Source organism: Falco rusticolus, chromosome 7 (assembly GCF_015220075.1).
Source record: "Falco rusticolus isolate bFalRus1 chromosome 7, bFalRus1.pri, whole genome shotgun sequence".
NCBI classification, from domain to species: domain Eukaryota; kingdom Metazoa; phylum Chordata; class Aves; order Falconiformes; family Falconidae; genus Falco; species Falco rusticolus.
Window position 1 is genome coordinate 35448562 of NC_051193.1, and position 13986 is coordinate 35462547.

The 13986-nt window shown below is 52.5% G+C and overlaps 1 protein-coding gene across 7 annotated transcripts in view; it reads left to right on the forward strand.

Moving 5' to 3' along the window:
* TRIM9 (tripartite motif containing 9) overlaps positions 1-13986 on the forward strand; it is a 71279-nt gene that overhangs the window by 32262 nt on the left and 25031 nt on the right. For all 7 annotated transcript variants that reach the window (XM_037395565.1, XM_037395567.1, XM_037395568.1 and 4 more), the window contains exons 2-3: positions 7758-7853; positions 8318-8440. In XM_037395565.1, the coding sequence (XP_037251462.1) occupies positions 7758-7853; positions 8318-8440 (219 nt within the window). The remainder of the gene's footprint in view (positions 1-7757; positions 7854-8317; positions 8441-13986) is intronic.

Here is a 13986-nt window from a genome sequence, read left to right on the forward strand (position 1 = left end):
TGGCTTGCCCTTCACCTGGACATTCCAGGTTCTGCTTCTGGAGACTGTGCCATGCACAGCCCTCCACAGACCCAACAAACACACGTAGCCCTGTGGCAGCTCCTTATTGCAGGGAAGGACAGACGAGTGTCCACATGCAAGATTTCACCACCTTGATAAGCAATGACTCAGGGTGGGCAGGAATAAATAAGAACAACCTGGGCTGAGCTGATAAGGCCTCCAACTCTGACACCACTGGGATTGGCAGTGATTTCTGTTCTGCACTGCAGCACCCAGAACATCTTTGCCGCTCTGTTATCAACGCTATCAAAAACTAAGTGGCTTTAACAAAATCCTACCAGCCAGCAGGCAGCAGTCCGGCTTTGGGACTTGGCATGGGGCAAAACTCACTTCATCACCTCCCCCAGCTTGTGGGAGGGCTGCAGACATCCTGTCTGCCTGGCAGAGGGGATGTGAGGATTTTTTCCCAGCTGAATTTTCCACTGCCTCCATCCTGGCTTGGCCCACAGTCTCTTCTGGAGTGTGGCTTTGGGTGGCACACGTGAGTCTGCTGTGTTGCTGCATGGGGCTGGGGAGAAAGCATGGGAGATGAGAGAAGGGAGGAAGCTGCAGGAGGAAAATTCTCTGTGCACAAAACACAGTCTGTGTCCCCAAGGGTGCTGAGCACGCTCAGCACCTGTTGCTGTCTGTGGGCGCTGGGTACCCTTGGCACTGCAGAGGGGTTGAGGGCTGGGTGATCTGCTGCTCCACACTATCAATACAGCCATGCCAGGTTGGATCTTTGGGCATCCCAAAGCCACTGCATCCCTCTGTTTGCACTGACAAGGCTGTAACTCACCCATGCCTCAGCCTGGGCTGGGGATCCTTGTGGACCTGCACGTGAGTGTCACCACCACAGAGCTGAGACACCTCAAAGTGTCCCCATCTCAGGTGTCCTCCCTTCTCAGATTCTGCCTGGGGTTTTCCCAGAACTGGAGTGGCAAAGAACTGCATGCTTCCCCCAGAAAGATCCACCAGGGTCTGGGATTAATAATAGTGGGTGTAGTGTCTGCCTCTACTAGAGATAGAGGGGCCCCTCCATAGGCCATGGAATTAACTGTAATGTCAATAAAAATTGCCCCACAGGCAATGTGCTCTGCAGGTGCTTGCCTGCCCTGGAGAGCCAGCCCACCTGGTATGTGCAGAGGATCATCTGCTTTGCAGACCCCGGCTGCTCTCCAGGCTGCTGCAGAGGCAGGAGCAGCAGCCTGGCCCTGAGGCACACTGCCTGCACGGTGCTCCTCTCCCAGGGGCTGCTATATTGTAGTGATTTACTTTTTTTCTTCCTCCTGCATACTCCAGTTTCCCCCCCCCCCCCATAATGACAACGAAGGAGGAGAACCAAGACCTCTGGTATGGAGTGGTAGCAATCGGTACACAGCGGTAGCGATTGCTGCCTTCCAATCTCTTGCTTCCCCCATTGTCTGCAGCACGGGAGCTATTCCCGGGGGTTCATTTCTAGCCTGCAGTTTGCACCTAGGAGCTTTGTTCACGGACTTGGCTCTGTGTATGTGTGTCCTGCTGACACGTGTAGGCTTTCCCGTCTGTTAGTTTATTTGTGGCTTTATGTCAGGCTGACAGCACATCCTTCTCATGGGAAGCCAGGACAACCTGAGCTGGACCTACGTCAAATGCACAGCAGCAGAACGGTGAGGTGTTTGGAAAGGGGTAATTCAGACCCATGCTCTGTTCCTATCACCTGCCTTGGCTCAAGGTTACTGTTACTAGGAGCTAAGATGGTCTGGCTTTGCTCATCCTGCAAACACAGAACATCAGTCGCCTGTATCTATACCACTTCCCTGCCAGAGGCATGCCACGGTGGGCCTGGGAGTAAGCGCTGGTCTGCAGCTTTCAAGACTGTTGCCTGCTTGCTCTCCAAAGGTGCTGAAGGACTTCAGCACGCAGAGAGGAAGTGGTCTGCAGTGAAAGTGCAGCTCTCCACCAACCTTTTGGGCATGGGATGAGGTTGCCTTGGGGTGTAACCTACTGTCTGCTGCACATCTGCATTTCCAGTGTGATTTCATGGGACCAGGCTTAGCAGAGCAGGATGGAGAGGAAAGGAGGAGGACCTTTGAGGAGGTTCAGGTTTGATAGCAGTAGCTGCAGAGGTGTAAGGCATTTTTGGTAAGAGGTGTCGTTAAATGCACACAGGTAGTAACTGCCTAGCCCTGTGTGCTATCACATCACATGCATTAGGAGCTGGTGGGCAGAGCTCTCGCAGCTGCTGTCTGTGAGCAGTGATCAAACAGAGCTGTTTCTGAGTAGGTTTCAGACTCATTTACTTGTCTTCATCAGAGTAAGTACACAGGGGTCACTGATACAGTTTGGGGATGTGTGCAAGGGAAATGGGGAAGGGGTCTGGGCACTGTTCAGTGGGAGCAGAGACAGCATGGCCAGTGGGCATGTGGGTGTTGCTGGAGAGCAGCCAGGAGCTTTAGCCATCAGTGCATAGCAGTGATGCCAAGTCAGCCCCAGAGCAGGCTTAGCAGGAGCGACTGAATGATTGTCAGGTGGCAAAGGAGGAACAGGGAGAAGGGTGAAGGCGTGATTTTATCTTTGCATTTATCATTGCTGGGAGTAAGCTCAGGAAGGAGCCTTCCCCGGGGCAGGTCGGCAGGCTTCTTCGCCGCACAGGGCACAGCCAGCTCCCCACGGTCACCAGTCTGCCATGAGGCCCAGCTCCTGCAGGACCCCGGGATGTGGCACTGTCCAGCCTGGTCTCCCCCTCGCCCCGTGGTGCAGGCTCAAGTCTCCAGGGGCGGGTTCAGCCCAGGCTGCAGCTCCAGGCAGAGCTCCTGGTTTCTCTTCTTGGGCAGTGTTGAATCCAAAAGTCAGGCTGTCGTGACTGGAGCCGAAAGCCAATTAGCAGCAGTTTAGCTTCATCAACTTCCTGACTGAATGCAAATTTTAATTAAACATCCCATTTTAATTAGTCAGGCATCACATACAGTAAGCTTGCCCCAAGATTCAAAGGCTGTAGATCCTATGCTTTAATTAAAGGAAAGAAGCACCTGACTTCGACTCCAGCATCTGTGACAGCTCATTTTGAGGGTACAAGCAGAACAGCATCTTTTCTTTCCGTGGCTTATTCCTCTTTTACCTCCATACGGGTGCTCCAGCAGAGGAACTGGCTGCAAGATGATGTGGTTGGAAGGAGAGAAGAAACAGGGGCTGGTTGCAACACTTGGGATGTCAGAGCAGGTACTGGGCTCATGATGTAATGCCAAGAGCCCTTTTGGGGTAGGTTTTCTGTCCTGGGGTGACCCAGAGCATGTAGCCCATCTTTGGCTGGTAAGGAGGTGTGGTCATCTGAAATCTTAGGTGCAAACGGCCTTTGATGCAAGACATAGTCTGCTGCAGCCAAGAGGGGGTGGCTTGCACAAGGCATGAACTTAAGCTGCGAACTCCTTGCTACAGGACCTTGTGGGTGATAAAAGCTTATGTTGGTCTGTGAGGAGACAGGCTAGTTCTGTAGAAGAGACATCTGAGGCGCGTTACACAGGCTACATGAAAGCCATGCCAGCCTCATCAGGTTTCTGAGCTGTGAACTGTTGAGGCTGGAAGAGCACCGTTGTACAGAAGATGCTGCACTGGGGTGTACATTTGGCCTGGCCTTGATCAGAAATGTCCTTTCTTGATGTCATTTAAATTCATGACTTTTCACCATCACACGCAAGCTTGCTTTCCTGCATGGAGGCACAGCCCTTGCGAGCTGGGGGCGGGCAGGGCTCCAGAGCTCCTGGGTGTGCAGGGGCACAGGGAGCAGGGCTAGCAACCGGTTTTCAGCTTGCAGAGGAGGAAAGTGGTGTCTCTCCTGAATACTCCAGGCATCTTGTCTAGTGTCAGAATCTGCAAATGAGTTGGGGTTTGAAATGAGAGCAACTGTCCCTCACTCTTGTTGGTGGCCAACGCTAGCTAACTTTGGGCGTTTCTCGGTATGCCAGATGGAGCTGTCACACAGAGCCGACGCTGTGAATCCAGCATCCAATGCTGAGTGGGACCTGGTGCCTCCTAAAATAACAGGCCCAGCTCCCTCCTCGCCTCAAGGTAAACGTGGAGGAGCTCCATCCCTGGCAGCTAGGTTATACTGGAGGAGAACCAAACCAGCTCTGTCTGAGAGATGATGCAGAGTTTAAAATGGTGCTTTTCTCTGTTTCTTGGAGCCTGCTCAGCCCTATGAGCCACCAGCCTTCTGCACCAACTGCGCTTATCCGCTTATCCGTGCTCTGGGACAAGGGAATCAAAGAGTGACAGAAATCCCTTTGTCAACCATGCCTGGGAAGGAGGGTTACAGAGCTATTAGCGAGCACAAAGAGTGGACGGATTCTCTCCTAAGTGCTCCAGGGACAGAGATTTAAATGCTTAGCTCCCATTAATGCTAATGTGAATTACAGAGGTCTCTTCTTACTGCCTTGAAACAAGAGCATTGAAAAAGAGGCCAGCTTTCTGCAAAGAACAAATTCACTTGATTTTAAGACGCTGCTAAATGGGATTTTTCTTCATTTCACACTCATTAATTCCCCTGCCTGTGCTAGCTTGGAGGTGGGACTCTGCTCCAGTCCAGCGCATGCAAGCTGGCTGGCTGGCCCACTGCACACTGAAGGGTGCTGCATCTCCATCCACCATCCCCTGCTCTGCAGGGGGACAGTGGTTCCCAGGTCGGGGTTCCTGGCCCTGAGAAGACCCAAAGATTTTGTTTCCATGTGGAGATGCAAAGTGCTGCATTTCTGCAGGGAGGGGAAATCCCTCCAGTGTGTGTCAGAAGTACTAACAGCATCTTGTTTCCTATGATCTGGTATAGCACCTGCAGGAGACAAGGCTTGAGATCCTTCCAGCCAACTGCTCCCATGTGGAGAACTCCTCCTGAGTCTCTATTTCCTGCTCCCTCCATGTGGATCACATGCTTGTGGGAAACCTGTGACACTACCTTCCATGTCCGGTGATTAAATCCTTCTCTGAAGCGACAGACTGCCTTAAAGCTTGGGTTTGCTCCAAGGGTCATGGAAGGTACCTGTAGAATTTATGGACCTGATCAGTCATCTAATTTTGCTCTGCAGCCTCTGACTTATTAACATAACAGAAACCAGAAGGACTTTGTTTTTCTGTGGCATACGGTTATGAATTGTGTTGTCACTGCGCCTGCAGCGCTGCCCTTAATGAATACATTCAGGCATGCCCACGAGTCCCTGCGTACATTCTCATACACGCTCCGTTGTCGTATAGCATTAATTAACCTTGTTTAATGGGCTAACTGTGATGGCTTGCAGCTCTGAGTCCCCGGCGGGATGACTCTTGCCATAAGCAGCAGGGATGCAGCAGGAGAGCTGGGCAGATGTTTGTTTCAAAGGGGACATGTCCAGGAATGTATCTCCACTCCAGGAGAGCCTGTGGCGTAATAGGGACCCTTCCTGGAGATCGGCACAAAGCTCATGCTGATGAAAAACAAAACCTTAGGACTCTCATGTGTGTTGAGGAGTTTGTGGCCACCCGTGCATAGGAGCTGGCATCATCAGCTTTGCACAGGTGATGCTGGCTCTTACTGCACAGCACTGTGAGCTGGGCATGCTGGTGTCGGCATCCCATTCTCCGTGCTGGGGATGAGGCACAGGGCAGGGTGTCCACTGTGCACCTCACTAACCTTATGATTATGGAAAAAATATGGTTTCCTGACTGGTTTGTGCCCCTCACCTGGAGGCACTGGTGGCATTGAGAACATCTCGAGCAGAGGGAAGGGCTGAGCTGAGAAGGGGGATGTAGTGTAAAACCGCAGGGAGGGATGCTCTGAACACGATGGACCATCTTTTTCTTTTTGTGTACGGGCTCAAAGCTTGCTGTGCCATGGAAGCCATTGTGCTGTGAGTCTGGGGTGTCCAGGGTGAAGGAGCTGCACATGGACAGCACACACTGGTGGTGTTGAGCTCATTAAATTTTAAGAGCATATTTAAAATGCTTTCCCATTGGGAAGCCTCAAGAGTTAGGCTGATTTAAAGATCCCCCTTCTGAAATGTATGTTGATAGAAAAAAAAAAAGCCTTCTAAAGATTTTATTAAAGGAAAAAAAAAACCACACCATGCTGCAATTTTAATGAGACGCTTGTAAACATAACAAACTCCTGCTGATGTTCTCTATTAATTGCCTGCATTATCGGAGACCAGGGCCCTGCAGCGCTTGGCTCTCAGCAAACCACCTTGCCAAGCTTAAGATGTCTTCCTAAATGTGGGAGGGCTGGAGTCATGCCTGGGCTGTGGAGAGCAAGCATGGGGCAGGGTGAGGGAGGCTTTTGCAGGGATGCAGCAGAGAGGATGAGGCAGGGCTGGGTTGTCCCTGAAGTGCATGGGGCTGCCGGTGCTGTGGGGAGCAACTCGGGCTCTGGCCTCAGCTCTCTTCCAGCCTTTGCTCGGGGCGGGGAGGGAGGAGAGACAGAGACCTGCTGAGCTGACTTAGCAATCCCATTTTTATTAGAGATGCATTCACTGATTAGCTCCACATCCTAATGACATGGGCACGATAAATTACAAAGGAAATGCAGAAATCACTAGGGTTATATTAACATCTCCTGGGGAAGCAGCAGTAAGGTCATTTTCTGGGCCATTAAATGGTTGCCATTCATTTGCTGCCTTGTCTCTTCGATAGCAATTCTTTTTTTCTTGATTTCAGCCCAGCACCATCTCAGCAGGCACTGCGCTCTGCTGACCTCTCATCCCTTCTGCACCATCACTCCCCCTCCTCCCCGTTCCTGTCTCACCTCCTCCCTCTCCCTGTGCCAGCATCTGAGGGAGCACGGCACAACAGAGCAGGGGCCAGCCTGGTGCCAACATCCTGATCACAGGAGAGATGGTTGCAATTAGGTTTTTGGAGATTTGGGGACATCAGCCATCTTCTGGGCTCCCTTCTGTGTCAGCTGCAAAAAAAGATCACACCTCAAAACCTGCATGATGTTTGCAGGCAATTTGCAGCCCACAAAAGAGGCAAAATCTGTCCTGAGAGGTAAATTTTCAGGGGTGATTTGCCCAGCTCTTGAGATAATAACTGTTGCTGAAATCATGGCAAAAGAGAAAGATTCCTGAGTTAATGTTTGGGAAGCGCCATGAAAATGAGAAAGCACAAGACAATCATTATTATTTCCATGTTACGCTGCTCAGCTCAGCACAGGCCAGAGCAGGCTGTGGGTGTGTGCTCCCACCCCTAGCACTGGAGGAGGAAGGAGCAGTCAGTATTTTGCACAGCAATGGAGGACCCTGCTTTATGTTAGCTTTCAGGAGGGACTGGGAGATTTTCAGTCTGAATCAGGTGGCCTGACCTGTGCCCTTGTGGTAGTCAGCCTCAGCAGGCGTGGGTCAGATCCTACAGGATTTTGGTGTCTGGCTCCCTGGAGAGCGCAGATCCAGCAGAGGTAGTGAGTGACTGGCTCACTTTGAGACCCAGGATGGGTGCGATTTGTCCCTGATCATGCAGGGAAGCCTGTGGAGGAGGCGGACACTGAATATCTGCTTCCCAAAGCCAGGACATCCATGATGATGGCTAACCCTCCTTTTCCTCTCCTTATACTCGGGCCAGCAGGGGCAGAAGGACACCTTGGTGGGTTGCTGAAGGCTCCACAGCCCGGGGAGGCAGTGCTGGGCTGCAGTCCATCCCCAGCCCAAATTGCACATCAGCTCCTCCAGCGCAAGCATGAGTCCAGGACGTGGAAATGAACTCACTCTTTCTTCCCTCTGCAGAGCCAGCTTTCCCAGGCCCTGAATGGGTTGTCAGACAGAGCCAAGGAAGCAAAAGAGTTCCTGGTCCAACTCCGCAACATGGTGCAGCAAATCCAGGTACTGTGTCTTCTGGCCAAGGAACAGCCCCCTCCTACCAGTTTGAGCTGCTCTCTGCCATCCTCTGTCCCATCATCCCCAGCTTGGTTTGGTGGATGTCCTCCCAAAGGGGCCCACACCTGGCTTTTCCTATTACCCCCTGCAGCCCTCCCAAAAACTGCTCCTCCCAAAGCTGCCTGTGTCGTGGAGGGAGCAGCAGAGACCCCAGTCCTTCCCATCTCTGCCACAGGTAGATCCAAGGGTGTGGCAGGATGGACAAAACCTGTTCCTCACCTGCCACCATGGTGGCATTTGCCATGAGCCAAGGGCGTAAGCATCCCACATGCTACTGCTGTGGATTTGTGAGTTGCAGTGGTGCAGCTGCATATATAAATATGGCTCATGTGGTGTCATAAAAAAATACAAGGTTTCCCAACTGAAATAGAGATGCTCCCCGGGCTGTGATGCTCTGCTCTGACCCACAGGAGAACAGCGTGGAGTTTGAGGCCTGTCTGGTGGCCCAGTGTGATGCCCTCATTGATGCCCTCAACAGAAGGAAAGCCCAGTTGCTGTCCCGGGTCAACAAGGAGCATGAGCACAAGCTGAAGGTGAGCCCCTACCCACCGGCTTGGTGGTCAGAGAGCTTTCTGCAGGGTTGGCACCAGATGGGGATGAGGACTGTCGTGCTGTTTGTTGGGGTGAAGTACCACGGGAGGAGCAGCGAGGTCACTGGAAAGCTGCTCTTGCTTTTCACATTAGCTGAATTCCATTTTGCTGCAGATGCCCAGCCCACTCCCAGCATGACAGGCCCTGAACAAAGTGCTGCTTCCTCCAAGTGGTGGTTCCTACCGAATTGGGCCAGTTACTAGTCATTAGGTCAGCACAACCATGTGTACAGCATCCACAGGCTGGAAAATGTACAACATTGGTTTGAAGCTACTGGTGTGATCCTGCAGGATGCTGAGTGCCTGTAACTTCTGCTGTCTTCAGCTGAAGTCCTGGGGCACATGTTGTCATGAGATGCCGCTTTCATCACCAGGCAGGAGCAGGAATTGCTCTGTGTTTTGTACTTGGTGAGCACCTCATAGCCTCAAGGTGGTGGTTGCACTGAGAGGTAAATTGTTGGCATTGGGGGAGCTGAGGCGCAGCTCTCAACGTGAGCGTTGAGGTCAGCTGTGAAAAGGGGCTCCTGGCTTGTGTCGTTACTGCAGTCACTACACTGTGTCTTTTCAGCTGGTTTACGGCTGAAAATGGAAGCAAAGTGTCAAATCTCACCCGGGACTGGGGGTAGCAGGTGTAGCATAGCCCAGTACCTGCTGGACAAGCTAGTTGCACCTCAGCCATCACTGATACAGGGCAACTGAGGCATTTCACATCACTTTGTGCTTCCAGGGTCCCTCTTGCAAGGGCTTTTCAGTGTTCTGGCTAGAAACATCCATGTCTCTTTTCTGGCTCCACTTGCATCCCCCCCCGGCCTTGATTTGGGCCACCCAGTAGGCTCCCAGAGGGATTCCTGGAGCTGCCTAAAATGGAGGAGGAGGCTGCCAGTTGTCTGCCTGCAGATGATGGGCACTGCAACACGAGGGCATGTGAGCATTTCCATCAGGAGATGGACAATAGCAGCTTTGTGGGACCGAGCCCAGCATCAGTGCTCAGTGTCCAACAATAAAGCACAACCTCAAATAGGCATGCCATGCCGCCAGCTTGTCTTCTAGGCACAGAGAGGACCTCCACTGCCTGGTGGGCTCTCTTTCCCTCTTCCCCTTCATGGCACGGTTAGTTAAACTCTTACAAAGCCAGGCAGCACAAAGTAATTTCCCTGCTCAGCACAACCCACAGAGACCTTTCACTTTTTGGCCAGAAGAAAGGATCTGCATCCCACTGCTTGCTCTTACCATATTGCCTGTCCCCCCAGCACATGCACACGTATGTCCCACCCCCATCCACCCTTGTTATCAACTGGGCTTTAGGCAGTCCTGGACCTTAAAAGAAGAAACAGCTGCTGGGTTTCAGACTGGACTCTGTTAAAATCAGCCCTCAAGCCTCCATTCCTGAAGGGCCAAGCTTTTACAGCTCCCCACACACCATGGGAAGGGAGCTGCGTGGGCAGGAGGGGCTCCGTGGTGCTGGGTTCTCCAACAGATGTGGCACATGAGCTTGCATCCAGTTACCAGTAGCATCACAGCAGCTGCTGCTTAAAATCCAGAAGCTGCTCCCCTCTGCTCTGCAGCCTGTGGAGTGTTGCTCAGATTTTTAGCCTGAAATTGTTTGATTTTCAGTTTTAATTCTTGCAGGGTAGAGGGGTTAAGTAATAAAGGCAGTGGTGCTGCCTTGGTCTTAGGCTTGTGTGGGAAGAGTCGTGCAGCCCTGACCCACCTGAGTGCCAGCTAGAGTCCTGCACACTGAGATTTGCCTCCTGTGGCTTCAGCATCGTCAGGCTGGGACACAGAGCCTTAACATGCAGCCCGGGTGAATGCACATCCTTCCCCTCTGGCCTGGGGGACAGGGACAGAGAGGGTCTTGCCTGCTTTCACAAGCTGCAGATGGGACAGGGGCTGCAGGAGAGCCCCAGGCCTGTTGGGTACCTCCTTGGCATCCTCATTGTGCACACACAGGGTCCCCTGGCCGCACCAGGCCACTGAGGCGAGATTCGCCACCGACCCTGCAGCCTGTCCCCCCCACCCCCATCCCCAGCATTGCTTCTGTTACCCAGGGGAAAGGGCTGCCCGGGTCATCACTGCATGGGGCAGTTTCCCCTTTGCCCCTTCCAAGGAGTCCCCTGGACAAAGGCAGCACCTGCAGCTCCAGCTGGGGACAGGCTGGGCTGGCCTCACTCGAAGGGTCGAGACATGAAAGGGGAGCAGCATTGTGTCTGGAGCAGCTGCCTCCCGACGGGATGTCCCTGTCACTGCCCAAGGCTGGGGCTGGCTGGGGGGGATAAAAGCCCCCAGCTATTGCTCTGAGGCTCTTGAGCACTGGAAGCATTGCTGAGGGAGCAGGAATCCTTCCAGGGTGTCAGGAAGGATGATGTGTGTGGTGTGACACTGTGCCACCTCTGTGAACAGCCACCTCCCCACCTCTGCCCACCCTGCCGCAGCAGCATGCTGTGTGCTTGGTGCCGTCTCTTCCTGCACATGCCCTGGCATGCACTTTGTGCTGAATTTGGATGCATGGTGGGTCTTCCTGCAGGACCACAGGGCTTGTCCTGACTGATGGTCACATTAGGATGGGACACTGGCTGCTGACTGCTGGTGATAGCTTCACCCCTTCCCAAAGGAGACCAGCCCAGAGCATCCCAGCCTGGCCTGCATGTCCACTTGCTGCTTCGTGTCCCCAGAGCATCTCAGCTGAGGAGGAGATGAGCAGATAAGACTGACCAGTGAGGCTTAGCTGTGCCACCCAGGACCCCTTTCAGATCCAAACTAGCTGCTCCAGCAGCTGGCATGGAGCCGCAATGCCCTGGCCGCAGATGATCTCCCCGTGGGCTGCCCCTCCTGCCTGCTGGGAGGTTGGCCATCACAGCAGGGCATGGCACCATGTAGGCGAGGAGGAGAGGCATGAAGGGACAAAGCTTGCCGGCTGGCACTGTGCCACAGGCGCCTTTCACCGGAGAGCCCAAGTTCCCATTTCTGTGAGGCAGCCAGAGTTGGGGTCAGCTCAGCTTCAGGACTGACCTACTTTGGTTTGACACATATTTCATGGAGGCAAGCACAAATCCAGGTTTGCCTGTGGGCCAACACTAATTACTCCAGAGTGGAGAGAGGTTTGGGAGGAAATGAACTTGGAAGCATTTCCCCACCCACCCCCTACACTTGGATTCAGATTAAGGACCCAGGCTTTAAAAAATGACATCTGGAGGAGCAGCGGGGCCAGGTGCCTGCTCCATCTCTAGGACCAACCTCCTTGTCTGTCCTGCTTCCTCATCGCTGACCCTGGTTTTTAAAGGACCAGTATGGTCTTGCCAAGGGAAGATGCCCTACAGCATGGGCTGGTTTGTGCAGGGGACATAGAGGCTTCCTTGCAGTGCTGTCCCAGGAAGAAATCTCTCCTCAATCCACAGCATGCATGGATTGGTCTCTGCATGTACCTCCTTTAAGCTTTCTGCAGTGTGGTGGACCATTCTGGCTGCCTTCTGGCCTTCAGGTCATAGGATGTCTTTGCTCTGTGGTTTCACCACGGTGCTTTGACTGCAGAGCCCTTGCAGGCAAGCAGCAGTTGTCACATTTCTCAGGGGAGCTAATTATATAGGAAACGTTCACCAAGGGCTCTAGCCTATAGCACTGGATATCCAGAGATGTAATGCTGGTCCATGACCCTTCTTTAGGTGTTACAGGCAGGATTTTCCAGGAAGCCCAAGGGAACTTGATGTCCCCTGTTGGATTAGGTCATTGGGAATCAGGACTGGTGTGTAAGGATGAGAAGGCGGTGCGGTTTAGTTTCCTGTGCCATACCATTTCTCTCTGGAAACACCAGACAGGACACACAGGTCAGATAAGCTCATCACAAGGTAGATTATTTCCCAAAGATGCAAATACCAGCCCACTGCTTTCTCTTACAAATCCCTCCACACTCTGCAGTTTTTCCCCTGTCATGATGTCTGGCCACCTTGGGAAGGGCATCAGCACCAGGAGCCGAGCACTGAGGCTGAGGAGCTCTGCAGAGCTGTGATCAGGCTGCAGGGATGCCTCTAGTTTTCTGATGTCCCTCAAGCTTTCCACTTGTTCTGCTGAAAAGCTGTATCAAGTCTGTCCTCCGTAGCATCTGTCCATGTGCTATGTTCCTCCAGTGGCTCTGCACTGGAGACCAGGTCTCTGTATCACACCTTCCCACACTTGTTGGTGCTGTACAAAAGCTTTGATCAGAGCTGGCTATGCAAGCTTCCAGGACATGCAGCCGCCAGCATTGCACAGGGTTGTTAACGCAGCAGCTCTGCTTTTCCCAGCTCCAGCTTGAGCCTCCTCTCCCAATAGCAAGAGGCAAGTCACCATGGAAACATCCACCTGGAAATGCTGTGCTCAGAGGACACGTGGTTGTGGGATTCAGCACAATCAGTGTCGGGATCTGTTCTGGGGATTTTTCCTGGGGATTTTTCCGTCCAGGATTTTTCCATCTGGGTTTGCAGCACTGCAGTGAAGCACAGGAGCCCCGCTCCCCTTAACACCACCCTCCATCCCTGCAACTCTGCGGGTGACCTTACCCTGGCCATGGTGTGCCAGGAGAGTGGAGGCTTCGTGTCCTGCACGTGACCTCCCTGCAGGACTCATCTCAGACGCTGAGGACCCAAGGTTCAAGTGAGGTTGAGTGCCTTGGAAACTGGTTATCTAGCTGAGTACTCAAAAGAGGGGGAAGGTGAGGAAGACGTTTTAAGTAGAGATGAGTGCAGATGTTAGTGCCTTCTAGGAGCTGTATTAAAATGTAAATTATAGTTAATGTCATCTTACAGGGGAAAAAAAGCTCTTGAAATAAATGTCCTATTTTAAGGTAGTAGTGAACTGCTGTGAGTGCACAGCAAAAGTCCTTTTTATAGGTAGTGATTAGCAGCCAGGTTCTGGCTGTTGCCTCCTTTGGCACCTAAAGGGGAAAAAAAAGGCATTTGATAAAAGCAACCACAAACAAAATGTATGGAACTGCCCAAATGCCTTCAGCAGCTGAGCCATTAGCCCTTTCCCAGAAGATGCCACCATGCAGTGAGGTGTGTTCCCTGCATAGTTTCAGGAGAGGTTTGTGAACTGTCTACCTTCATGCAGAAGTCATGGCAGCCTGGTTTCCCTGGCAGTCTGGTGAATACTGCAAGCCTTTTGAGGCCTCCTGATCCTCAGCCCAACACAGCCTCATTTGCTTGCACAAGTCAAAGGCTTGAGGAACCTCCAGATTTCACTTTCAGCTCTCTTCACTGAAATACCCTTCATTACCAGGGTAACAGGGAGCTGAGGTACCCCAGGGAGTGGAAATTCCTGATGCATGAGGAGAACCACAGGATGCTTAAGGCCGCGTGGAAAACTTTTCTGATTCATCGGCCCCACTGGGTTTAGACTGTCCCTTCAAAGGTGTGGGAGATGTTTGTGTCTTATTTTTAAAACCTTTACTTTCCCTAATCAAAGTGATTCGTGACTGCATCCCATTTCTCGTGTGGAGCACAGAAGCAGTAATGCCA